Source organism: Poecile atricapillus, chromosome 2 (genome assembly GCF_030490865.1).
Source record: "Poecile atricapillus isolate bPoeAtr1 chromosome 2, bPoeAtr1.hap1, whole genome shotgun sequence".
In the NCBI taxonomy this organism is placed as follows: Eukaryota; Metazoa; Chordata; class Aves; order Passeriformes; family Paridae; genus Poecile; species Poecile atricapillus.
The window spans coordinates 14,580,569-14,607,833 of NC_081250.1; the positions used below are offsets into that span (position 1 = coordinate 14,580,569).

The 27,265-nt window shown below is 38.0% G+C and overlaps 1 protein-coding gene across 7 annotated transcripts in view; it reads left to right on the top strand.

The window, feature by feature from the left end:
• EPC1 (enhancer of polycomb homolog 1) overlaps window positions 1-27,265 on the top strand; it is a 64,436-nt gene that overhangs the window by 33,772 nt on the left and 3,399 nt on the right. For 2 of the 7 annotated variants that reach the window (XM_058830840.1, XM_058830835.1), the window contains 12 exons: window positions 6,996-7,155; window positions 9,124-9,269; window positions 9,355-9,561; window positions 9,949-10,097; window positions 11,373-11,529; window positions 12,835-13,011; window positions 13,123-13,212; window positions 13,298-13,446; window positions 14,558-14,910; window positions 20,476-20,559; window positions 26,792-26,910; window positions 26,992-27,078. In XM_058830840.1, the coding sequence (XP_058686823.1) occupies window positions 7,056-7,155; window positions 9,124-9,269; window positions 9,355-9,561; window positions 9,949-10,097; window positions 11,373-11,529; window positions 12,835-13,011; window positions 13,123-13,212; window positions 13,298-13,446; window positions 14,558-14,910; window positions 20,476-20,559; window positions 26,792-26,910; window positions 26,992-27,078 (1,818 nt within the window). In that variant the 5' untranslated portion in view covers window positions 6,996-7,055. Of the gene's footprint in view, window positions 1-6,995; window positions 7,156-9,123; window positions 9,270-9,354; window positions 9,562-9,948; window positions 10,098-11,372; window positions 11,530-12,834; window positions 13,012-13,122; window positions 13,213-13,297; window positions 13,447-14,557; window positions 14,911-20,475; window positions 20,560-26,791; window positions 26,911-26,959; window positions 27,079-27,265 lie in introns of all 7 variants that reach the window. The other 5 variants (XR_009276791.1, XM_058830838.1, XM_058830837.1 and 2 more) reach the window with 5 other exon arrangements.

Below are 27,265 nucleotides of genomic sequence, written 5' to 3' on the forward strand. Positions count from 1 at the left end.
TTTTTTGAAAGGATAATATGCATTCTGTCCCTTTGGTTTGTTCAACTGTAATTATGGCTTATGTTAGTTAGCCTTTTAATTCCTTGTGCTGTGGTTATCTTCCTTGGAATATGGTCTTCAGAGTGTACTGCAGAGTAGATACTTTGTCAAAGAAACTTCTGTGCTCTCTCTAAGTGCCATTATTCTTTTAGAAACTGTAACTAAATTAAAATCTCACAGTCACGTTGCCAAAAATTTTTAAAGTATTCACACCAAAATGTGAAAAGGCAAATACTACTTGCTCTCAGTTGCAGAGCTTCTGCTTGTTTCTGCTTGAAGTCAGGAGTACCTGCTGGTAGTCAGGTTGAGCCACAATCACAGAACACGCTTTCTTGTGTGTTCTAATTATTGTAATTCACATTTTTTCAATGTACTGCACTAGAAATGCATCAAACATGCAAATACTGAGCTTGTGACAAAGAATTAGCCCTATATCCTTGCACTATTACTTGAGAGGTCCTACTGCCCCATGACAAAGCAGCACTGACCACAGGTTCTGGTTCCTTCAGGCTGTAATGAGAGCTGCTCTGCTGTGTTTTGTCTTCCCTCGTGCCTTTGTTGCTGTCAACTTGCTTTAGATTGTCCTTTTCCTCCTTTTACTTTTATGTTTTGGAGCATGATGTTTTGGTGATGCTAGTGTGCAGTAAGAGTGGACACAAGGGGCAAACTGGCTGTCCTAAAATTAATAGGAAGGAAGACCATAGAATGACAAATTGTGCCAATGCATAACTTTGCTTACGAAATTGTGTCATATTTTGTTACATTCTACATAGAGTTGCTGTTTTGGTGGGCTTTTCCTGTAGACTTTCTTAATTAGAGGAAAACTAAGGGAAGACGGTGGTTATCAAGATTTTGGTTATTTAAACAACTAACAGTGTAAACTGGTAGTATTGGTGTTTTAACTGTCCAAATTTTCTGGACAGGAATATAGTGTGGAGAATAAGGTGCAGTTCATAGAATCATGGAATATCCAGAGTTGGAAGGGACCCACAAGGATCATCAAGTCCCGTTCCTGACCCTGCACAGCACAAGCCCAACAGTCACACCGTGTGCCCAAGAGTGTTGTCCATACACTTCTTGAACCTCTGTCAGGCTGGTGCTGTGACTGCTTTCCTGGGGAGACTGTTCTGGATGAAGAACTTTTCTCTAATAGCCAAGCTAAACCTCTCTTGACACAGCTTCTAGCTGTTCCCTCAGGTCCTGTCAGTTGTCACAAGAGAAAGACATCAGTGCCTGCCCCTCGGTTCCTGTTTCTGGCTGAGTGTTACAGAAAGTGATGAAGCTGCTCCTTTCCTGAGACACCCTCTGTCTCTGAGCTGAGTGCTCCCACTGCATCCCTTTTTTGTTGGGATTGTCAGACCATGTGGTAAGCCAGTACAGGATGCTAACCTGATGGAAAACTAACTTGGGAGCTGGGAAGAGTGAGCAGATTTGTAGAGTTTTCTTGTATGAGCTCTTTAATTATCTTCTGATGCAAATTTGGCTCAGCATTAGTAAAATGTAAAAGGAATGAAGCTTGAGGAACAGTACCATTGTTCTGAAATGACTGAATCAAATTAGCATTACAGCACTCCTAAAGTTGTAATTACAATAGCATTCTATGCCAGGCAGAGAAAGCAACTGAAAATGGAAGGTTTTCTGGATATAATCACAAAGAATAGGTTGAAAATAGTTAAATGTAAAGGTGCAAAGCAGTTTCAGGGAGAATAAACTACCTTCAATAAGTACATGTTGTGAAGTGGTATGTGTGAAAGATCCAAGGGAAGCAAGGTGGGGCAGAAAGGGAAGAAATTTCGAAGCAGCCTGCTGTGGTGTTAAGCAGTTCAGGCTGAGTGCTTTTGTAAAACAAATGCAGGTATATCAATGTTGTTTCAATCAGAAGGGTACATTGAGAAAGAAATGTGACTACACTGAAAGTGGAAGCTCATTAATAGGGAGAAATAATATGTGAACAATTGGTATTTACATGAAAGGTAGATCTTGAAAGAAGAAGCAAGGTGAGATCCATCTAGAAGGTGTAGAATAAGATGAGAATATTCCAGGAATGTTTGAAGTAAGGAAGTTTTTCTTGATTGTACTTGATACTGAGACAGTTGAAATGTTTCATGAGTTTTAGTGGGGGGGAGTTTTGCCCTTGGTATTCATTTTAAAAAGACTTTTTAAATTCAGTGAAGCAATTAAGCCAGTGTAATGGCTAACTGCTGCCAAAGGGAATCATCTTTCTCTCTTCTGCATTTCCCCACTGCTTTGCATACACACACCCTGGCAGTTCAGGGAGCCAATTTTTCAGACAACTAATTGTTTCTAATTGTTTTCAGGGGAAATAACAGGACAGTGATGGCTTTTTGTGGATTTGGTTCCCTAAGCTGTCATCATAGATTCAGTCTGATAAAAGGCTGTGGTAATATGGAGAATGACAACAAGAGGCACAAGACTGAACCTTGTGGTGGTGGCTGTTAGATAAGTTTCATTCTAACATGACAAATTTTAGCCTTTGAGCTTAACTAACCATCTAAAATTCATGACAGGAATTTAAAGAAACAGTCTGGAATAATTTTACATGTATTTGAGAGCTTCAGATGATGTTAGAGCAGAAAGAAAAGGCACTAAACCATGTTTTTTTAAGAAAGAATACCTCAAAACATAAAATCCTTTTGAAAATTGCAACCCAAAACCTCATAACAGTCAACAGACCGTTGAAAAGCTGGAAGCTAGAGGGTTACAAATAAGTTACCTTACCCACAGTTCCTGGAGTAATATGGATAATGTAAATTATTTGGCCCTGGTGATGACCAGAAAGATAGTAATCTCAGTGAATACTTAATAAGAGGTTTTCAGGAACAAACCCCAGTTAACCCAGTTGAGTTTCTTTTTGTGTCAGGGCACAGGACCTAATGGATAGTGGTGTAAAAAAGATACTAGTACTGATCTGTTATGCAATGAATGGAAACAGTTGTGTAGTAGAACTAAATCTGCTTGGAAAACTGTATCTAGAAATAGATGGACAGGCCAAATGAAAGCATTTGTTGAATTTCCTAGTTGGTCTGTCTTTAAATGCCAGGTGGTGTTTTCAGGAGTGACTGGGACTGCAGTATCTACATACAAATCTTCCTGTATGATGAAGAGCAGCCAGAAAGTTTGATTAGGATTTGAATTTAAAATCATTCTGACAAATTGAGGAAACCACTGCATTTTTAAGTGGAAGGCTATGGATTCAAATGAATGAGGTGTTGCATTTTGGTGGGAGTAATCAGCTGTGCAATCACAGTAGAGAATGACTGAAGAATAGAAACTGGAAGCTCTACTGTGTTAGTTAATAGTAGATATTTAACATGCTTTCTTGTTAAAAATTACTGCTTACAGAGTTAACAATTGCATCTGATTTATATGTATTACTGTCATGGTTTAACATAGCTTGATTTTTAGTTGAAGAGAAAATCCATCAGTTGCAGAAGTGATTCTCTGTGAGGACTGCTAACAGCTTCCTGACCCAACAGCACCAGTCTGCTGGTTAGTTTTGAATATTGACACCTTGTTAAACCACTTAAGCTGAACTTGCCTCTGTGAAATCACATTTTAAAACTAACAAACCCCAGGAAAAGTTCTCATGCTTCCAGCTTTTGAACAGGTAACTGGATGCTGGCTGGAGCAGGCTCTGCTCCACTACAGGGTCTGGCCAGCTCAGCCCGTGGCATGGCTCAACCGAGATTCTGCCACCACTGAATTCCAATCACGACCGGCAGTCTGGGCCAGCTCTGGCCCAGCTTCGGGCTGAGCTGGGTTCTGCTCCGGCCGTGAGCTGCTGAGCCGTCCTGCCAGCACCACGGAAAAATCATGTGGCTGAGAACAGAGGCAGCCCTGCAGCCCCGTGGCTGGAATTGACCATGGCAGGGGCTGGAAAAACAGCCATGCAGCCAGAGTGGCCACAACCTGGCAGAGGTCACATGGCCATTCTCAGGCCTGGGGCAGATATTAACCTTTTCAGTGCACAGATGCAACAACTTGCAGTCAATCCTCTCTCGAGTAAGAGAAAAGGAAAGGGTGAAGACATGTAAAGAAAACAATGTGGAGACACTGGGGTCAGTGAAGGAGGAGTCAAATCCCAGATGGGAGGAGAATGAGGAGATACATTAGTCTGGGGCTGAAATTCTCTTGCAAGGCTATGGTGAAGAGTAATTGATACTTCAGCCTTTTCTTTCCCTGTAACTCGTGGAATGCATTGGGAGGATGTGGCGTTCTAACCACAGCCATGAGCAGAAGCACCCTGTGCTGAAGCAAGCAGATGTTGAAGTAGGTGTGATCCAGTGAGAAGCTTGAACAGAGAGAGATGTGAAACCTTGCCCCAGGGATGGAAGAAGAAAAGCCTCTGTTCCCAGAGATAAAAGAAGAGAACTTTTGTTTCTGTACTAGAACAGCTCATCCTTAAAACTGCATGCACCCAAATAAGCTGAGATGACCCATGGTGGTAGTTGTGGGAAGTTGTGTACCAAACAGTGGGAAGATCTTCACAATTCAGATTTCCAGGCAGCTGCTATTCATGAAAATTAAAACCACGAGAGAACTGTTTCTTTTGGAAAAGTCTACATGGCATAGCAGGAGAGACTCCTTTCCCTAAGTGAATTGAAGAAGGATTATTTTAGAAGTGGTAAACTGACTGAAAATACCAAATTTTGTCTCTTTACTTTGTCAGTAGGAAAGGAAAGAAGAGCTGGGGGGAAGAAGTGTTCTGAAGGTTTATTCTGGTACTTATTATTCTTCTTTTAGTTCTGTTAATAAAGTTTTCTTTATACTCTTTAAAATTTTGAGCCTGCTTTTGCCTTTCTAATCCTTATCTCGCGGTAGAAATTGAGTAAATAATTCTAGTGAGTGCACTGGTGTTGGGCCAGCACTCAACCCACCTCAGTTACCAGGATATAGAGAGAGATATTCTGAGATACTGAAGTTGGGGGTAAAGTTGCTGTTGTGGGTTTGTCCAGATACGTGGAAACTTTGATGTGTGGAGGTGTAAGGAGAAGTTGCCTTGTCTGCTTAGTTTTTTCTGTTTAGTGGAGTGTCTCTTGAGGTGAATTGAAATCTATATGAACAGCAGGTTAACTTCTTTCAGTGGGGGAAATTTTATCCAGTTGCTTTTCATAATATGTGGCTCTGCTAAGACTCTCTGCTCACATACTGAGTATTTTTGTATTTGGGATGAAAGGCAAAGCCGTGATTTGTGCTTCTGTTTTAAGAATGCTGTTAAGATTTCTTTAAATACAGATAATTTAAACCTGTTAGTAAAGAAGCATAGGCTGCTGGTGCTTATTAGTTGTGTCCATATCAGAGGTGGATCAGAGAAATTGGAATCCTAATTTAGTGTATGATATCCTTTTCTTCTCTGAAATGAAGCAATTTTTTTGATGTTTAGAAACACAGGCTGGCATAAATACACTAGGAACCCTTCATACTATTATAAAACCAGTAAGAGTTTGCTTAACTAAAAGAACATTGGCTACTATTCTGCTTTTGATGCAGAATCCTACTGGGCTGTATGAAGATAAAGCTTAATTCCCTGTTAGGCAACAAGTTGTAGCTGTGTAGTCCTGAAGAATTATTACAGTTTACAAAATACTGACATGTCTGACAGCAGTGGTTCAGTAAAAAGTAGAAAATAAATTACTTTATCCATACCCAGGAAAGAATGCTGCTATACCTCCTAGGTGACGTGTGCCTGGACTTAACAAATGCTGCAGGTCAAAACCAGTGCAGAGAGTTCTACCTGCAACTCTGTTATGCCTTATTCTCTTGTTTAGTCTCTAAGAAGCTTTTTAACCAGGAGATGTGAAATAATGTCTGCAGTTTGTGTGAAGATAGGCTCAAATCCTGTGAATTCTTTTAGCAGAATTACATGTTAGAACACGGTTGAATTTCAGGTTGGGTCAACTTTGCAATTTACAGTAAAGCCTGGTTTATTATCTTCTTGATTATTTCTCCTTTTTTAAAGTTTAGACAGAAGTTCTTAATTGCCCTTATTGTACCAAAGTAATTAAATTGAAGTCAGACAGCCAAAGATATAATAAGATCATATGGATGAACATTATCTATTCAACATTAAAACCAACTATTGGTGCTGCCCTTTTGCTGCAGTTCCTGCTTTCGAGTATTTCAGTAATGTGGTTTATAGCATCTCACTGAGAGATGTATTGGCATAACTATTGTAGCACTGGTTTACTGACCACCTGGGAAGGAACAGAATAGAAACTTAAGAAACCAGCACTGCTAATAAGGAAAAAATACTTGTGTTGTCAGTAAACCACTTAAAGGCATGCACACATCTAGCTGTGTGGGTTTCTGTTAGTTACTGTATGAACCCTGCTGATACTACTCGCAGTCTTGACAGAACTGTGGGGAGAATGGATTGCATTTTTTTACTGGTTTTAGATGGATTAGGAGAAGGAAAAGGAGGATAATGGGAAGCATTTAAACGAATGATTCTTGAGGAATCATTCACTAGGTAAAAATAGTTGCTGTTCATTGTCAATGAACGATGGCGATGCCTCCTGTCTGGTTTTCTGACATTACTGACAATAAATGGCCAGGGCAAATACAGAATAGTACTGGAGTCAGTATCTGTCTGCAACTACTTGTCATAATCTGTATGTCTAATCAGTCTTAAGTGTCCCTCCATACCCCGGCAACACGGGTACGGGTTTGTGTGTCCCTCCATACCCCCGTAACACGGGTACGGGTTTGTGTCTCGGTGTGCCAGGAGCGCCGACGCGCCTGGAGGAGTTGGGAAGGAGGGGTTGTGCTAGGGGACAGCGACACCTGCCGGGGAGCCCTCCGGCCCAGGCAGCGCGCTCTTAAACTCGGGGCTTTACAGCGAGAGCAGTTGAAGAGAAATACGCCTCCTTCAGCCTAAGCAAGGCTGAATTCTCTAAATATTTTCTCAGGTTTTCATTTCACTTTTTTATTTATAGGAACATCATTTGCAGCGGGCTATCTCAGCACAACAAGTCTATGGAGAGAAGAGGGATAACATGGTTATACCAGTTCCAGAAGCAGAAAGTAATATTGCATACTATGAATCTATATATCCCGGAGAATTTAAAATGCCAAAGCAGCTGATTCACATACAGCGTAAGTAAAGTAACTAATTCATTGGGATCTACATTGAGTCTACTTTGTCCAAGCAGCAACTGACAGAACAAAAGGACACAGTTTTAAGCTGCACCAGGGGAAATACAGGTTGGATATTAAGTTTTTTACAGAAAGAGTGATAAAGTGCTGGAATGGTCTGCCTGGGGAGATGGTTACCATTTCTGGGTGTATTTAAAAAAAGATTGGATGTGGCACTCAGTGCCATGGTTTAGTTGAGCTGTTAGGGTGTGGGTTGGAGTTGGCGATCTTGAAGGTCTCTTCCAACTTGGTGATTCTGTGAGAATTTAATTTTGCTAGTAGTCAAGACACTATTCATAAATATCCGTTGAGCTCCCATCAAGACTGACTTCTGAGTATTAACTTTTTCAACATTTTGAAAAATACTACTTGCTAAAGAAGTACATTTAATTCTTATTCTGTAATAATGATTTGGAGGGAAATTTAGATTTGGTAGCAAGCACAGACACAAATCTGTTTAGAGGAAAATATGTAATGCATAGCTAAGAAACAGAATATCTGTTCTCAAAGCATCACCAGGATAAAATGGCAGTGGAATGGATTGGGAAGCCAACCAGAAATGGCAGTAGCAGTAGAAGTATTTGCCTATGCCTGGTGCAAGTATTCTACATCTTAAAGCATATGGGGCTTGATATCACTGGTGACTTGCAAATTTGTTGTGGTTTTGTTTTTGTTGGAAGATAGCAGTTATTTGCTGTGGATATGACCCTTCACGTGAGCACCACATTACTTCAGATAACTTTGGAAAAAAATTTCAAAAACAGTGTCTGTTGCAGAATTTTGTTGTATAGTGTAATAAGCAGAATTTAAAAAGTAGTATCTGTGCTGTGTAAATATCTCATGCCTAATTAACTTTGGTTAAATGTTAGACTTCTGTGTCATTCTGAGCCTCAGTAATGGCTTAAAATATTTGAACTGTAGAATAGTGTGGGTTGGAAGGGACCTTTAAAGATCATCTAGGTCCAAGCTCCCTGCAATGAGGCGTGGTTCAGCTTGATCAAGTTGCTCAGAGCCTGGTCCAGCCTGACTGTGAATGTTCCCAGGTGTGAGCATCCACCAGTTTTCTGGGCAACCTGTTCTAGTATTTCACCACACTCACTGTAAAAAGTTCTTCCTGCCTACTAGCAGCCTTCCATGCTGATATTAAGGTTATACTTTTCCGTCTCACTTTCCTTATCTAGCTGTTCTAACAGCTGGAATTTTGAGTTGTCAGGTGCATTGTATTCTACCTATTTGTTTATTAAAAATAGATATGTATTTTCATATCTGCACTAGGAAAGAAATTTGTGTCTCTTACCAACCACAGCAATTTGAATGAGGCATGAGAATTAGGGAGTTTCAAATGCAGAATGATGCATTTTCCTAGGATACTGTGGGGAACAGTTGTTTGCATTCTGCAAGACATTACTTGTATTTGAAGATGCTTTGCTACATAGGGTAGATCATGCTGGGCCAGTGTAGTCTGACTCAAATACGTCACAAAAATCATTGATGAGAATATGTTAAGATCATTGTACTATAGTCTGAACATCCTTTGCTAGGAGTACCTTTGATGTGTGCTCAGGCTGAAATCTAACTGCTGGTTGTACAGTACACAAAACTCCAGAATGCTTTGCAGCATTGAAAATTTTAATGCATCTAAAAATGTCTTACTGAAGCATTAAGCTGTTAGCTTGTTTGACAACTAAAAAGTTTTCATTGGTTAACAAAATCATAACAAGATGTCAACTTTTACACCTAATTTTTAACAGGGTAATTTTTTTCAAGAAAAAACCCTTGATGTTTACATTCATGTGGAAGTAGCATTATTACAACATTCAAACAAGCAGTTTTGGTTTTCTCTTGGGAAGTGTAGTATGTGCTCTGGACACTATTAGAGCAAAACATTTTTTTAGTAAAACTAACTTTAACTTTCACTGTATCATTTAGCTTTTAGTTTGGATGCTGAGCAGCCAGATTATGACTTGGATTCAGAAGATGAGATCTTTGTGAATAAGTTGAAGAAAAGAATGGACATCTCTCCTTTGCAATTTGAGGAGATGATAGACAGACTGGAAAAGGGCAGCGGTCAGCAGGTACAACGGGACTTTGAATAAAGAATTTGAAATACAGGCTCTGTGCATTACTGTATGAAAGTGACATGCTGGGTTTTACATTTAGCCAGTTAGCCTGCAAGAGGCCAAGCTGTTGCTGAAGGAAGATGATGAATTGATCAGAGAAGTGTATGAGTACTGGATTAAAAAGAGGAAAAACTGTCGAGGTCCTTCACTTATCCCAGCAGTAAAGCAGGAAAAACGAGATGGTTCCAGCACAAATGACCCTTATGTTGCTTTTAGAAGACGAACAGAAAAGATGCAGACACGAAAAGTAAGTATATCAGTGCCTCCCTTAACTTTCCTTTCTTTTCCTTCTCCCTCTTTGAAAAAGTTGCTTATATAAAAAACAATTTGCAATGGTACTGCAACAGAATAAAAAAAATGGAATGTTCTTTTTAATTTGCAAGGACAAAAAACATAAAGCATCTCTAGTCCCATTATTAAATGAAGGCTTATATTCACTTTTTCACTAAATTTACTGTTAAAACTACCTAGGGTGTTGGCAAGCTGTGTATCATTGATAACATGCACATGCCTCTCTTCAGTTTAGCATGTGACTTACCTTTTTTTTTAATATACCTAAATATTTAGAACTTACTTTGATTCAGGTTATTGAACTTAAATGATGTGGGGAAACACGTATTTTATGTATCTGCAGAATCGAAAAAATGATGAAGCTTCTTATGAGAAAATGCTGAAGCTGCGTCGAGATCTGAGTCGTGCAGTAACCATCCTGGAGATGATAAAAAGGAGGGAAAAAAGCAAGAGAGAGTTGCTGCATTTAACACTGGAAATAATGGAAAAGAGGTAATATTTATTGAAAATTTGCTGCAGAAAGCTTTGGAAACTTCTTTATAATTGGATAGCTGCAAATATTTGAGCAGTGGGAGATGTTTAAAGTAAGTTCAGACTGTTTCACTTCTACAGGATAGCATATTCATATTTGCCTATGGAGAAAAAAAATAAAACTTTAGGAAGTTGCCTATTATGGGAATACATTGTTTTATTGTGTGTGTAGATACTTTCAAATGTATGCATCTATTCTGTATATTCTACCAGAAGAGAGACCAGAGTTTCAAGCAAAGTCATTTGAAATTGTGTGATAAGTATTAAGGAAATCCCAGCTATTTTTAAGACCAATTTTAATCATTAACATTCTTCTTTGACTTCATGATCTACATTCTTTGCTAAAAAAGCTTGATCTAATATTCTCTTGAGGAAAACGAGCATTTCATACAGTATTAAATGTGAGAGTCATCTCCAGCTAGTGCTTCTTTTGCCATTGATTATCTGTGCTGTGGGCCGAATGCTCTGGCAAGTGTCATTTCCCCAGTTGACTGAGGATCACATTTTTTATGTGGAGTTGTCCTTTTGGTTGATACTTAGAATCTGAATAAACTTTTCTAGCCTAAGTATCCATGTTTGAAAGCAAATGTTCCTAGTCAGTACCTTAAATCTGCAGAACTGACCTTTTAGTCTGGGTTTTTAGGGAAACAAGCTGAACTGGCTCTACCAGGGCACTTCTTTTAAGCCCTGAGTATTTTCAGCAGAAACAGAGGGGAGAGAAGTCATGAAGATTTTTCCAATTGCTTTTTAAAGAAAATAAGTCATTGGATAGAGGAAAGACTCTAATACCTCACTCAGATAAGAGAGCTGCACTTCAGCTCAGCATTTGTCACAGGACTTGAAATGTAATGTTTCATGGATGTAATTATTGAAAATACTCCATAACACAAAAGGAGGATTCGTGAATAAAGCATTCTGCTTCACACTGTAAAACTTAGAGTGATAAATTCTTTAAATTTTACCAGTCCCCAGGGAAGGGGGTGAGTAACCCTCTCCTCTTCTTTTGTTTACAGTATTACCTTTTGGAGATGCTTTACAGAATAGTTGTCTTTTTTTATCTGGCATCATTATTCATTGCAGTGATTTTTCTGTGTTATTAGTCTCCTTCTCTGGACTGATACTTTTTGTACTTATTGCTGATGTACTGGATATCCCTTGCAAGCATTAATTAGCGTTTTTCAGTTTTTTACCAGATGGACACTGTATTCCAACGAATAAAATTTATTCTGTTTTCAGGTATAATTTGGGTGACTACAGTGGAGAGATCATGTCTGAAGTCATGGCACAGCGGCAGCCACTTAAACCCACCTATGCTATTCCCATCATTCCTGTGACTAATAGCAGTTCTTTTAAACAGCAAGAGGCTATGGAACTGAAAGAATATAAAGTTAAAGTAAGTAATGTCAATAACCAAGTTACTATTCATGCTGTGAAGTATACAAAATGCACCATTTTAGGATTGGAGGAGAGAGGAAGCTTTTTGTAACTGGCAATAGGGTAGCAAAGCTGCAAGTGAAATAAAATGGTTTTGTTCCATACGAAGTTTCAAGGATAACAGATGACCAGTATTCTTCAAGACAGAAGTAAAGGAAGTACAGACAAACTACAGATAAAAGGACACGTGCAATTGTGTTCTTATTCAGGAGGATGGAAACATTTTTCTTTACTACTGTCCATAAGGTTGGGATGTCCTGAACAGAACTCTGTTTATTATCGTTAGACATTATACAAAAATGGAACTAACGATGTAAATGTCATGTATTGTTCTAAGCTGTGTAGTTAATTTAATATGGAGAGTCGGGGTTTGTTTTGTTTCTAAAAGATGGTGCATTGATAATTCTCTCCCTGCTGCATATCTTTGCTTTCGTATTTAAGTAAAGTATCAAATAATCTTGTTTGATTTAGACAGCTGAAAAGTACTTTTCTCCCTGCAGGCTTTAATTTTGTGTCATAGAAACCATAGCTACAGTGCGAACAGCTGAGCATGTTAAATAGGTCAGGTAACACAGGATAATTGCTGAGGTATAATTTGAATTTTAAACCAAGGCAACTTGTAACTGAAGAATATCCAGAAGCTGTTCTGAATTTGACATGGTGGTTTGAACCAGTGAAGTTTTCCATGGGTAGTAAATAACTGTTCTTGTGATTGCTTATCAGTGATGTTGGATCAGTGAAGTGCCTCACAGCTTGGAAACTTGGGAAATACTCTTCAACTTGACTTTGCGTAGTATGGGGAAACATCTTTAATTTTTAGACTCTTGTAAAATTACAAGTACCTTTGAGAAGTCTTTTTGCCTTCAGAGCGTTGCTTGGTAGTTAGTAATACCCTGACACTACATAAATGAATATCAATTAAAAATGCTAGGAAATGAAAAAGATGCCTCATGGAGATCATGATAAATATTTTGGTCTCCTTGTCCAAAGTAGTACTGTTACCTTAACTGCTGGTGAGTTACCTAGCACAGATTGAGCAAACAGTGCTTGATTCCATGTTGTTTGTTCAGTGTTTCAGCTTCTGGACATGAAATAACAGACATTCTGAAATAACTGCATGTTTTACTGTGAACGTGGTAGAGAGATGAGTTCATCTCATTAGCTTACTTACATGGGAGTTTACTTAAAGTCCTTTAAATTAATTAAAGTTTTAATGTAATTTTCTTCTGCATGTAATTTTACACTGCTTTTATTTTTCTTGCAGCAAGATAAACCTGATGTTATTAGACCCAAAAGAAAGTATGAGAAGAAGCCAAAAGTCTTACCTTCGTCGGCTGCTGCTACTCCTCAACAGACAAGTCCTGCTGCACTGCCAGTCTTTAATGCTAAAGATTTGAATCAGTATGATTTTCCTAGCTCAGATGATGAACCTCTTTCCCAGGTAGGACCTCTAGTGTTCTGTGCTGCTCTTTGGGAAAGAGCAGAAGTAAAACTCAGGAATTTTCTAATGGCCTTTCTCATACACCACTCTCGCCCCATCTCCTCTTTGTAGGTTTTGTCTGGTTCTTCGGAGGCTGAGGAAGAAAATGATCCCGATGGTCCTTTTGCCTTCCGTAGGAAAGCAGGCTGTCAGTACTATGCTGTAAGTAGAATTTCCTTGTGCATTGTAAGACAGAGTGTTATTGTGTGGAAACATCTTGTGTTTAATTGTTTAAAATTATTTTAAGCCTCATTTAGACCAACCTGGCAACTGGCCATGGAGTAGCCCTAAGGAGGGAAGATTAGGAGATGTGCGTTACAGATACTGCTTAACCACCCTCACTGTACCCCAGAGGTGTATTGGGTTTGCACGAAGACGGGTTGGCCGTGGTGGAAGGTAAGTGATGTGTAACTGTTGCTGTTTATAAAAATAAAATTAAGTCAGCAACATGTAAAGAAGACAAGATACTTCTAAAAAAATAAATAAATAACAAAATGGTGAGGTCACAGGGAGATTAGCTGTCTAACGTCTCCGTATTTTTTTGCACAAGTGGAAGCTGTTTTAGTAATGTTTTCTTTATTAGTTCTGGAGATTTTTTGCTCACACTCCCATTTTTTGGCATGAAAATCCATGTATATCTTTAGTTATGATTGGCTTGTTTTTAAATTATTTGTGTAGCTATCTTCAAATAGTAGCATTTCAAGATAGCAAAAATCATATTTTGCAAAAAATTATTCAGAATTTAGACAGTATTTGGTGATTTGGAGAGAGAGGCTTAGAAATTATAACTGCTAAATTTCAAATGTGAAAAATATCAAATAAGTAATTATTTCAGGCACTTTGCTTTTAGGAATCTTGACTGAAAACAATTTTTAAATGGTTAAGTGTATATGTGATGTCCTCAAGAAAGTAGTACTTTTGTATTAAATTTGTATTTAAAACTAAGGATGTGATTTGCCTTTCAAATTTAGCTTAGCACCTCTTCACATATTAGTAAGCCAACTTGGCTAATTAGCAAAGTTAGAAGGAGATCTTTTGGCTCTTATAGGGATGTATGCAAGGGGATTTGGAAGTTAATGTGTGGCATCCCTACTGCTTTGGGATGATTTTAGGTAGTCAGTATATATGGGAGTAAGGCTTTGGAAATTAATCTATTTTAGGAGGACACATGAATCACTTTTTACTTAAGCAGTGTTACTCTCTGGGTCTTCTTGTTTTGTTTTAATTCTGTGTTGTTGAAGTGTCTTTAATATATATGTGATGTTGTACCTCAGCTCTTCCTAGGGCAGTAGAAGCTAGCATATACCTAAATGTACCACTTACTGTGAAATAATAGATGTCCATACATCGTGTCGGGGGAGTGTGTATGTGTGTGTTGGCTTGTTCTAAAACGCTTTTGTGTAGCTTTTTTTATCCCCATCTCATCCACAAGCACATGTGTCAAACTGATGATTTTCTTGGTATTTTCTTGCCACTGTTTAATTGTGCATTGTTTTCCTGGCTTTAGGGTGCTACTAGACAGAGCGCATTCGGACTACGATAATGCATTTCATCATCTGGATTTGGAAAGGTTTTCCTCATCGCAACACTCTTCAATCAGTCAATTTGCCAATACCTCAGAAACAAATACCTCGGACAAATCTTTCTCAAAAGACCTCAGTCAGATATTAGTCAATATCAAATCATGTAGATGGCGGCATTTTAGGCCTCGGACACCATCCCTACATGACAGTGACAATGATGAACTCTCCTGTAGGAAATTATACAGGGGTTTAAATCGAACAGGCACAGCACAACCCGGGACCCAGACATGCAGTACCTCTATACAAAGTAAAAGTAGCAGTGGTTCAGCACATATTGGTATGTCTATTTTAACAAACTTGCTTCTAGAAGTTTTGAACTTATGTGAGAAAATCCAGAATATCATTAGGTCACCCATACTTTACATTGTGGTCGATTTTGATGGTAACAGCCCATCTTCACGTGTATCTTTTTTTTGCTACGTTGAATTTATTTGATTTATTGCTAACAGTAGTGTACTGCATCTGAGATTTATACAAATGCTACAGTGGTATGTAATTACAATTTTAGAAATACAAAAGTTGAAAAAACAGTATTGTGTAGGGTTTAAGTTGACTGAAAATCTGGGTTTTTTTAAATTAAAAATATATTAATTGAAATGTCCATATAAATATTATGTATCAATTTTTTCCTAGTACAAGGTATGGCAGTGATGGGAAATGTTCAGGTAAAATGTTTGCACTTAAAATCCCAACATGCTGTGAATTCTTACTTGAACTTAAATGAACTTAAATGCCATTTCCCAGCCAAGAAGTAGAAGTATCCACCCACCTCCACTGATGCATCTGCTTATGCTTAGCAAAACTCTTGGACTAATCACCTCTGCATCTTGTCAGCAAGTGGCAGATTACATCTTATAGAACCTAATTACAGATTTGAGGATCTGACTCTGAAAAAATGTGATGTGGTAGTGATTTTTAATTGGAACACTATTGGATAGCATCACTCTTGCTTCTTCTCACTGGAAGACTGCTATTTACATGGTTAGAATGGAACTTACCAACTCATCAAAATTCATGAGTTATTTACTGTAAATGTCATCTTTTTATAGACATAATAGTCATCTTTTTAAGTGACATAATCATTTATTTAAAAAAAAAAAACCTTAGAAGTTCACCATGGTTTTGTAGGAGTCTCTGGAAACGTATTTTCCATGCCATTTTGAATTATGGCTTTGGAAATCAATCAGAAAACCTGGGTGTAATGTAGGAGTGCAGTGAGCAGATGCATGTACCTAATAAACTATTCAAGTTGTGGGTTGTTTTGGTGATTTGCTTTTAAGACTCTTATCCTGGTGTCAAATAACTTTAATCTTCTGCTTGCCACTATATTATGTCTTCCCTCCTGTATCATGTTTTGAGGGTTTTTTTCCCTGAAAATTCTTTCTCCTTTCATTTGTAGAGTTAGTGAGCAGCTTTGTTTGCTGCTTTATTTTGTGCTTTCTCTCTATGCTGTCCTAGATTAAGTCCTTGCCTTTCTTCTTTCATCATGATTCCTGCTAGAAATGTACTAGGGCTAAAACTGATGCTTCTTCTGGTTTATGATTTTAGTGTGGCTTTTGGTGTTTAAATTCTGATCTTTCCCTGGTTCAGATCAGTAAACGAAGTCCAGAACTGAATGAGTTCATTCTCTGCCTAGTGGCCAGGCTGAACTGTGATAAATGGTAGCCAGATGACGAGTGTGAAAACAAAACTAATGTGTGTTGAATAGACTAAAAATACGCTGCAGAGTATTAATGGGCAGTGCTTTACATTTGAAAATCATGTAGATTTGAAAAATTGGCTGATGGAGTTTTAAAGCTCACATCTGTGTGTGTCTGTATAAATAAACACACACATCCTTTTAGAATGTTTTTTCTCTGAAATAGATGGTACGGGTATTTTTCTAAATCATTTAGGAATTAAATGGAATTATTTATGTTGATGAGTCCCATAGAAGATTTAATTGTGAGGTTACATATTGAAGTCTGTGGGAAGGTAATACATACTAGTTTAAGTACCTGGTATATTACATTCATTTGTACTTGGAATTCTGTGGAGATGATTTAGTATCTGTGAGAAATATTTAAATATTCTAAGCTTTTCAAAATACAGATGTGGAGTTCAGTTTCATAATTTTGGTAGGATTTGATACAGAAATTAAACGTTCAGTAAAAAAATATAGGTGTCTGAGTTCATAGATGTACTGAAAGTTGGTTACCAGAGTCTTTGGATAGTCACTTGTTATTAACATAGCCAGGTAGATTGTATCCATATAATTATTTATTATCTTAACTGTGATTCTTGTGGCATTGGAGTATATATGAGTCTTTGTGTATGTGGTGTACCGCTGATCACCTGTTCAGGTGTAGGTGTTTGTAAGGAGAACAACCTGCTCCATCTCAGTACCAGTGTGGTTTTAGTGGTTTTTGGGGTTTTTTTCATTCACTAAAAGGATTCTGTGAGATACAGATTCTGTGTTGTTTATACAGATCACAGGGGTATTCGCATGTCTCATGTATGAGTCTGATTTCTTCAAAGGTGTCTGTTAGTGGGGGCTGCAGCTGCTGAGTTCTCTTTTTTCTTTCTGTAGCAAATACTGTAAAGAACCTCAGGTATCTAACAGCTATACTGACATTTTTGTAGTAGTTACTGTTCCAGCTTAACAACCCTGTAGGGTTTTCCTGTTCCCTTTTCTGAGTTGTTTTTAAAGCTGGGAGTTTGTTGTGAGTGTGGATGTTTTAGGTTTGTTTCTCTTTGTCTTTTAGGTTTTTGAAGTGGCAGTTGGTCTTAGAAAACACTTATTAGTACATCTGTATTTTTTAAGTCATATTACCTTTCATTGCTACTGTGAGTTGTGGTCAAACTGTATTGTTTACTTTCAAGATGTTCATCCTGGGATTCTGTAGTGACCAGCAGAGGTGGTCATATTGCCGTGTTTATTTTGTGTCATCACATGAGGTTATTTTGTTTCCCTACTAAGAAAGTCTTGAGCTTTTTCTGTCTTGCCATGATGTAGACATGCTGCTGACAAGGAACATGCTGTGGAAAATGCTTTTCTTGGGTCTGTTATACATGGTCAGTAGAGTCATGAGGTTGAGGTGGTATCTCAGGTCTTCTGTTCGTGAGAGGACATAGTACAAAAGCTGTGCTGTAACATACCATTCTCTGGCTACAGGGAGCATTGATTTTCATCCTGAAGATCAGAGAGAAGTTTCCCCAGAGCTGGGCATTTTCTAAACGTTTTGAAGAGCCTTTGATCCTGAAGAAATGTAATTTATTCTGATTCTGGCTTTCAGAGTGCTCAGTATTAAAGATCTGTGGAAGTTGTTGCATTGAGATTTTGTGTGTAAACCAAGAAGAGGGTGTCTTAAAATCCCTTACGAGTACCTGAACACTTGTGGTGTGCTGAAGACTAGACTTTGACAGCAGGAGCAAGTGGCCAAGTAGCATCATTTGTCTAGAGTATGGTTCCTTCTGATCTTACTGAAGAATTATGGAAAAGTATCCTTTGCCTTTTTGCAAGAAGAGCTGATTAAAAGGTCTTAATACATGTTATTCAGAACACTGCTAAAAAGGAAGCAAGAATATTAAAGCATTATTTTTGTGGAGAATTAACTTGGTTCAGAAGCAGAATTAGTCCAGTGAAGGAGCCTGTATTGCTGGCAATGTCAGGTTTCTCAGCCATAATCTTCAGAGATGGAGTGTACGGTAGGCATGAGTATGGAACTGAAGTGTTCATGTTCCCTGTTGATTTGGTTCTGCCAGACAAATAGCAATCTTTGACCTGCATCTCTTTAGAGACTGAGCTCTCTGCTGGAGACTTTCTACTGGATACGTTGCATTCACATTTTTGAATGCTTGGATCTCATGAACAAAAGTTGGAGACACTTAAAACTGTACACATGTATCATTCCTTTTCAGCCTTGTGTTTAGGAAGTGGAGCAGAGATACCTATCACTAGTGAAATATTGGAGCACTGGTTCCCAGGCTCTACTAAGAGCAGGCACAACAGTCTTGCATGCTATTCCTTTCTGCCTTCATCATCCAGAAGCTGGATCCCTTTAAAAGCAGTGTCTAAAAGCTGGCAGGGCTGAAGAGGCTGACAGTTAACTGGAGCCTGCTCAGCTGAGTTGAGAAGAAGCCTAACTGCAAATTGTTAGGTTTTCTGTTTGGGATTGTAGACATTGCTGTATATGAAAAGCTGTGGGTACCCACAGTATAGTCAAATGCCTTGTTACAAATGTAACTTTACAAATGTCTTGTAAACTAGACATTTAGGTCATGATACAAATCGTGCATTGCTGTTCAGTAACTTCTACTGTGGGAATTCCATAGAAATAACATTTTCCCTTGCATGCTTTTTTTTGGACCTCTTAATCTGCTTTTTAAAAGCAATTTTGTATGCTTGGGGATCTAGCAGGGTAGTGAGCTGTGCTTCCATTTCCCAAATATGTAAGGTTGCTTGATGGATCTGTACTTGTTCTGCCTGGAAAAGAGAAGGCTTTGAGGTGACGTAGTTGGCACCTTCCAGTATCTGAAAGGAGCCTACAAGAAAGATGGAGAGGGACTTTTTGCAAGAGCATGTAGTGCCAGGGCAAGAGGGAATTGATTAAAACTGAAAGAGAGTAGCTTTAGATTAGAAGAAATTCTTTACTGTGAAGATGATGAGGCACTGGAACAGGTTGCTGAGAGAAGTTGCGGAACCCCATCCCTGGAAGTGTTCAAGGCCAGGTTGGATGGGGCTTTGAACCTGCTCCAGAGGAAGGTGTCCTTCCCCATGGAAGAGGATTTGAACTAGATGATCTTCAAGGTCCCTTCCAACCCAAACCATTCTGTGATTTTATACTGTTTTTTCACGTTATCATTAAGGTGTTATACCTGATGCCAAATATTAATACAGCCTTTCCCCAGAAAGAAACAGGAGGAGGTTTCTCAATCCTTGTGGCAATTCCTCGTAGCGATGTAAAAGGACTTGTTCATGGCTTTCATGCCATCACTGGCTGTGTTTAGATGTTTTTATTTAACCCTTGTATCTGTAAAAATCTCAACACTGCTCTGTGTTACTGTTTTCCCTTTTTTGAAGTGCTTCTTTCACATTACAGGACAAATTTGGTGATGAAAAATACTGAAATTTGTAATGGCCACTTCCAGTTATCACTGGAATTTAATAGTCTTGGCCCATCTGTGGCTGAGCTGTTGAGATCCTAGCAGAAAACCAATGGCAGCAAGAGTAACAGATGTTTATAGCCCATCCTAAACTTAATTGAAGGAGAAAATACAAAAAGGAAAAGCTTCTTAAGTCTGGGAAATGTGACTGTGGATGGGGGAAGAGTCAGTACTTTTTAAAAACACCTGAGCACTTCCAGAGAATTTGAGACTTTGTAGTCTTACTAGATTTTCTCATTGACTTGCAATTGCAGTTGGAGTAAAACTTTGCTCCAAAGTGGAGGATCTCTGAGCTTGTGCAGTTGTTACATTTTGCATCCCATGCAAGGATGGTCGCATTTGTAGCTGCACAGTAAACTGTGTACTGGCATGTGATGTTTTGATGAAAACTAATTTTAAGAATAATGGGCAGAGAAATAAAAGGGTATAGGAAGTTTTCTAACTTTCATTCAATGTCTAGTAAAAAAATCCGTATTAATTATTTTCAGTCTATCTTCTGCTACCAAGTAGGGAGTGCATATATAGACCTTACACCTAGTTTATAATCTCTACAGTTCTGATGTTAGGAGATTCACACTTAAGTTCTATTGGGCTGAAATAAAAAGCTGTTGTCATAATCAAGGGCATAATGATTCATATTCTCATAGTGTGTAATAATGCCATGTTTAAGTAAAACCAATCTTGAACTTCTTTTCAGAAAGTGAAACATCTTTGGGCCTGGTGCATCAAATACTAAATCACACTGATGGCTCTAAGTCTCTCCAATCTTCTGAATTTGCTGGTGAGAACTTGCTGTACAGTAGAAAATCTTTAACCAGGCAGTGTAAGCCAAATAACATCTCTCATAAGACAGAGATTTAAAAATGTGATGTTCTGGACTACTTAGCATTGTGATTGATGTTTGCTTTGCATGCACTTGGCATTAGTAACCACTAACTGTTGTCTTATATAGCAGGGATGTGATGCTCTCATGTATTCTCCTTAAGAAGACATTGTAACATGATATATCATCTTTCCACACACTTTAGCAGTTCTGTAGTTTATTGAATTTCTGAAAAAGTTGGAAACTTTAGTTAAGTGAACTTTATTCTGTTACCTGATCAAAACTGCCTTTTTAATGGTTATCACCTCCACTGAAAGGATCACAGAATATAGTATTCTATAAATCGATTAGAGAAGTTCTTTGGACCTAATATAATCTTAATGTTTCAGTTTTCCCCCTGAAATATCATTTCTGCTCTTGAGAACAGATACTTTACTTGTTATGAACAGCTTTTAAGCTACTGTAATTTAAGTATCTAATTCTTAGGAGGTTTAGCAGGACTGAAACACTTGTCAAAAGGTTTAATTAAGCTGTTTGAGTCTCTCCATATTAAAACTTTTTAAAACTTTATTTAAAAAAAAAAAAAAAAAGAAGCTTACCTGGCTAGGTCATTGCGTTTACTCCATAAAGCTTGCTCTGTTTGCCTGGCAAATCTAGTGAGCATCTTCCGTTCTGGAAATGGACAGGAATTGCCAGTAGAGGGACTGGGAGCTTACACACGGATTTTCTGCTTTCAGGGGTATGCTTCTTGGTGGTTTTTTTAGGAAACTGTTTATTGTGGTCAGCTTTAAAAAGTCTGTATTTTCCTGCTTGAGAGAAGCAGAGTAACAAGTGAGTGTGACCTCACAGTAAAACTTGCAGCAGTAGTCAGGATGGGAAGCTGTGGCTGTTTATGATACAAAGACCCATCTGTTCATACAGATTGCACAGCCGGCCCCTCCTGCCACAGGCACTTACTCATCACTGGTTTTGGCCACTTCTGAGAAGGACTTGAGTTTTCAGAGAAGCTACATGTCAGCTACAGCACTGTAAGGCTAGTACATGTTAAATGCTGTGGTACAATCAGTTAGTGCTATTAGAGTATTTATATTGCAGTAATAAAACTGCTGCAAACTATGGATCTTTGAAAAGTCATTGTCAGTATCACTGTTACTCTGTGCTCCAAAAAGCAATACCTGCTAAGTATCACCATCCCATAGAATTTGGTTGATACATAAACAGAATCATGCAATTGAAAAATGATATTCAGTGCTTAGTTCAAGCAAAAAATAGTTATGTAATTATCCCAAAGAGTACAAATACTCATATAAGTGATGGTAGGAAAACACATTCATATTGCAGTGTGCAGTAGCTCAGTTTTTAATAGAACAAGATTTGTAGCTGTCACTAAGGAGATACTGAGCAGTCATTTATCCTGTCAGTCAGTATCAGTAATACACAGGATTTCATTCCTTGTACTCACAGCTGAAAACTGAAGTTTTTTCTTCTACCTTCCATTCCTTTTTGCAGTCCATAAGCCAGAAAACATTTCCTTGCTGCCAAAATATAGCACCAATACAGTTGCAGAATATTGGAGGGGGGGGATGGTGGCATGTCCCAAGCTGTTAAATGAACAGGAGCACAGCATAACATCATGTACTGACTTCAAATCTGAAGGTTGTCTCTTTTGAAATGTTACCACTTGATACAGTGTTCTGCAAACAAAGAAGCATTTGTATAGCCAAGTTTCTTGGTAAAGAGCTGCCCATCTTCTGATAACCATCTTGAAATACGAGTAACTTCAGGTGGAGTTGTGCTTAAGGGTTCCTTGTGTTTAAGGTTAGAAAAGAAGTTGGGCTAGGTTAACTTTAGAGTCAAGTGACTTGCATAAATTGCTGAAGGTGTCTTGGAAAGTATGTAGAAGTTTTGTGACAAGATGCAGCTGTTAGCTGTGAAAGACAGCTGAGATATTCTGAAATGGTAATATTTATTGTGTACTAGTAGTGGTGGTAAAGATTTCCCCCTTTGCGCATCACTGTGTAGTGATTCTGTGTAATGAATGAAACTGGGTGTTTTGTCACTGTTTAATTTGGTAAATCCTGTGCTATTAAATAGTCATTATTGTGTGATGGAACCATGACCACTGAGGTCTGAGTGTGTTGTTTGAGAAGAGTCTCTAAGCACTGCATCTTTGTTTGGGGCTACTGAAGCAAGGACCTGTCTTAAAATCTCATGTGTCATCTTTAACCACAGGGTGTTATGTTTTGTCCCTTTTTAAGCTTCAGTCTGTTGTTTGGCTTTTTTTTTTTAAAGCCTTGAAAATCTCCAGTAAAGTCAGGAATCTATGTAGTGTTGGGTAGCAATACTCTCCTGAGTTAACAGAAATACAGTTACTGATTAAAGTGTTCGGAAAAGGTCTGGGCTTGCTGCTTGGCTGCCTTTTTTTTTTCCAGGCAGATAAAGAGCAGTCTATGACAAAAAGAGAATGACATTTATTTTTGCTACTTCTTCTACATGTACTATTTTTCTTTTGACACACTTGAAAGGTTTTCAGTTGTGTCCTTTCTCTTTTAATAACAAAAATGAGAAGAGAGAATAAAATTTTTGGAAGAAGGTTTCTAGGGACACTCACTGGTTTTTTTAGATTAACTGGTGCTGGCAAGATGCTGAGTGTGGCACCCATCCAGTCGCATCAATGCTACAATGCAGGCAAGCAGAAAGTATTCTCTGCTAGCCACATAACACGTTAGTAGCTATGTTTTTATGCAGCAACACTGCATTACAAACAATCCTGTTTGAATTGATCCTTTAAAAAAAGGACAGCTGAACTTAGACTTGTTCTTTGAGAAGCTCAGGATTGTACCTGCAGATGTAGAGGCACAGTCAGTACACCTGTGACTTCACTGTGCTGAGCATATATGTGATTTCCCAGTTCCAGTCACAGTTGGGTGCCAAAGGAAATGAGTATGTATGGTTAAATAGGTGAAAGTACTTTCATGTAAAGTATATACAGATGGGTTTTTACGTGCATAGGAACGGCAATTTCCAGAAACAACTTATCTTACAATCAATATGCTTTTTTTTTCAGCTGAAATGTAATGTAAACTGTAGTCTGAGAGCAGGAGGGGAAGAAACCCCGTGGTAGTGTTAACAAAATACATGATGGCTTTTAACAGAAGAGGAATAAAGTAATGCTGTCCTAGTTTGCAGGTCTTCAGAAGAAATTTTGATTTGGATACTTAGCAGATAGTAGGAGTAATGTTCTCATTAAAAACTTCAGTGTAGTGTTTCTTTAGCATGGAGAGGGAGAACCTGGCTTATGTAATAGCAGTCTATAACTTGTTCTGGTACATTAGCATCTCTGTCTATGGAATGGAAAAAGAGTAGCAGTCAGATCATTTTAGGAGGCTATTGCTTGCAGCAGCCCTCTTTGAGCAGCATTGCCTTTCTAACCAGGATGCAACGGATTCAAAATTTTGCAGTAAATCACTGGTAGTGTTGTAAATAGTATTTTTAAATGTCTGTTTGACTTTTAATAAGGGAAGTGGCAAAAATGTTGGTGAGTATTTAACCTAAACTGAAAAAACCAGAAATTGTTCTTGAGTGTATTTTCCAGGTACTGTTTTTAAGTTTGAATATAGAGGAGGGTGATGGTGGTAGTGGGCTTCTTCTGTCACTTGTTTCCTTTGAGAGCTGTACAACTTTCCAGAGTGGTGAGAAGCATACAGCTCTAAGGGTCCTAGGCTGCTTAAAAAGAAATTAACTGATGTACAATTTCAAAAATAGTTTTTGTAAATGTCACTTCTGGAAAGAAGAGAGAGTGCTTCCAGCCATTATTTAGCATAGTCTTTCCTAAACTAACACAGCTTGTCTCCATAAGCTGTGTTTGCTGCTGTTAGAAAAGGAAGCAGTATTTTGGAGGTGGTTAAACCAATACAGGTGACTGCATTTACCTCAGCTCTGTTTTATAGCTAGAATCTTAAATACACTTTAGGACTTGAAAATTGAAATGAACTACTAATTTCACTTAAATAAGCACGAGGTGATTGTGATGGTGGAAGTTTTAATCAAAGATGGTGGTACAACGTATCTGTTTTTGCCCTTTTCTTCTTTGTCATTCTGTGTGTTGTTTCTACATCACTTGAGCAATCTATTCCTAAGTAATATATTTATAGTGCCATACTATAGAATAAAACACCTTGTTCATAGTATCTACTGGGTTGTAAGGGACCTATGAGTATCATTGAGTTCAGCTCCTATCCCTGCACAGGAAACCCCAAGAAATCATATCATAATAAATAAATGGAACCTTCAATGTCATTGGCACTGTGTTGGCTAAATGTATGTTGATTCTAAATTTTAGGGTTTGAAAAAACAGTAAATTGTGTATCTCAGTACCAGAACATTACTTCCTCTGAAGAACCAGAACATTTTCGTCCCTCTGTTTCTGCTGCTCAGCTTTCTACCTGTTAATCTTTGTGTGCTAAAGCTTTCTTGCTCTAACTTGTGTTGGATGGCAGCTTAAAAAAAATCTAAAGAAGTTGTAAATTTTATTTTTTATATAAATTAAACAGTAATCTCCTTGAGTATTTGGTCAATGAATTCTAGGTTTGTATGGCTGGGGGTTTTTTTTAGTAAGGACATTTATGAGGGAGGTTACTACTTTTAAGCTATTCCCCTAGGAATAATTTTAAAATATTGCAGTGATACTTAACTGTAGAGGTATTTGGAAGTAATTTGTTGCTTATGGAAATATAAGTAAGTGCTACATCCTTACTTGCTCAAAGATGTTACTTATGAAAAAAGGTAATGTGACTGTAATAGCTGAGTAAAATTTTATAGCTTCAAGTGTTCAAATAGGAAAGTGCTAGCAATAATTTCAGTGCAATTTCTAATACATAGTAGAAGTAGTTTAAACAATATATGAGCACCAAAAAAAGACAAATACACCTGGAAAATGTATGCTCAGCAGTGTTTGCTCTGATGTTTCCAAATATTGCAGCCATTTATACTGACTTGTTATTCAAGTTTTATACATGAGGTATAGTTGATCTTCAGAATCCTTTTGTATCCAGTAGCAGGACATTATTATGGTTTTGATGCAAACATGTTTTCTTCAGGCAAGCAAGCTTGAAGGAATAGATTAACAAAAGATTCTTAAAGATTTCAGTTTGTGAACAGGATTTAAGTGTGGTAGTGATTTGTTGCCAAGCAGTAGTGAACTTCCCCAAAAGTGACTTCCAGTGCATTCTTGAAGTATGAATACTATTTACAGCATGTATTTGGGAACATTTGTACAATCTGAATATGAAATTGAGGGAAAATCTGAAAGTTGTATCCTTTGCAAGGACATTCACGCTCTAATCTAGATTCAGTTTGTAAATTGAAAACTGAGATTTCATTTTGTTTTGGAAAGTAAACTAAAACAAAAACTGCTTGCACTGAAGTTAGTCAGTGAAATAGTGATTCTGCTGCACCTTTGGGCATCCCCTTTGTCAATCTCTACTAACAATGCTACGTCAGTTTTATACCTGTGGGTTAAATGGATAAAATTCTACCTGATTTGTGATGCACTGACTACTGAGTCACCTCTCAAAAGATTATAGAGAGAAGGATATGGTTCTGTGAAATTCCATATTGATGGAGTTTCTTGTATGTGTGTAGTTACAAATAAAAAAGGTACTGAACAGAAATAGCCTGCATAGTTGTGAGCATGTCCAACTTAATGTTTTCAATTAAAACCTAAATCTTAGTTGTAGGCCCTTGCTGCCTTCAGAAAGTTGTCAGTGAGGAGTGCATTAGTTCCAAGTTCAGCATATAAACATATTTCACTAATAGTATAGATACTGTAGTTTCACAGGGTGAAAACAGTGATGCTATTTCTACCTAATCATTCTTTTTAATCCGTTTTTAAGGAGTTTTTAGTGGGATTGGTTGCATTTTGGTTCCTTTCTCCCCCTCCTGTTTTAGTATCTTGAGCTAAATTCAGTTAAAGTCTATGTACTAAACAATCAAAAAGAGAAGATGTTATCTGGACAGAAGTTTCTAGGAGAATGTCAGCCTTTTGGATATAAAGGCATTAAGGCTCTTAGGAACGTGCTGTGGTAGTTTTTTTTGGGGGGTGGGGGTCAGGTTTATAAAGTAGATGTGTTTATATACACAACTCCTACATATTTTGATATAGTATTTTCTCGTTTTATATTTTGTTCAGCATTTACAGCCGAACAATACCAGCAACATCAACAGCAACTGGCACTAATGCAGAAACAGCAGCTTGCACAAATTCATCAACAGCAAGCAAATAGTAATTCCTCTGCCAACACATCACAGGTGAGGGATTTGTCTGTGCTATGATTTATCCCTCATTGTTTCCCACCAGGGTTCATCTCTAATTGTCAACTGTTGCCATAGAACCTTGAAACTAACCAACAGGAAAGTGGCTTTCGCCTGAATCTACATCATAGCCATTCTGTAAAGTGTTTAGAAGGGACACTGCAGGTGAGTGTGGCAGGCATTGCCTCTGCTCCCTCTTAACAAAACAAAAAAAGCCAAACCAAAACAAACAAGCAAAAAAAAGGGGGTCAGTCAATTAATGAAATTTTCAAAGCCTTAGAAATATGAATTGCAGAAATCTCCAGCCATGTCATTATCCTCTTGTCATTGGGGGATTTTCAGAGCAGAATTT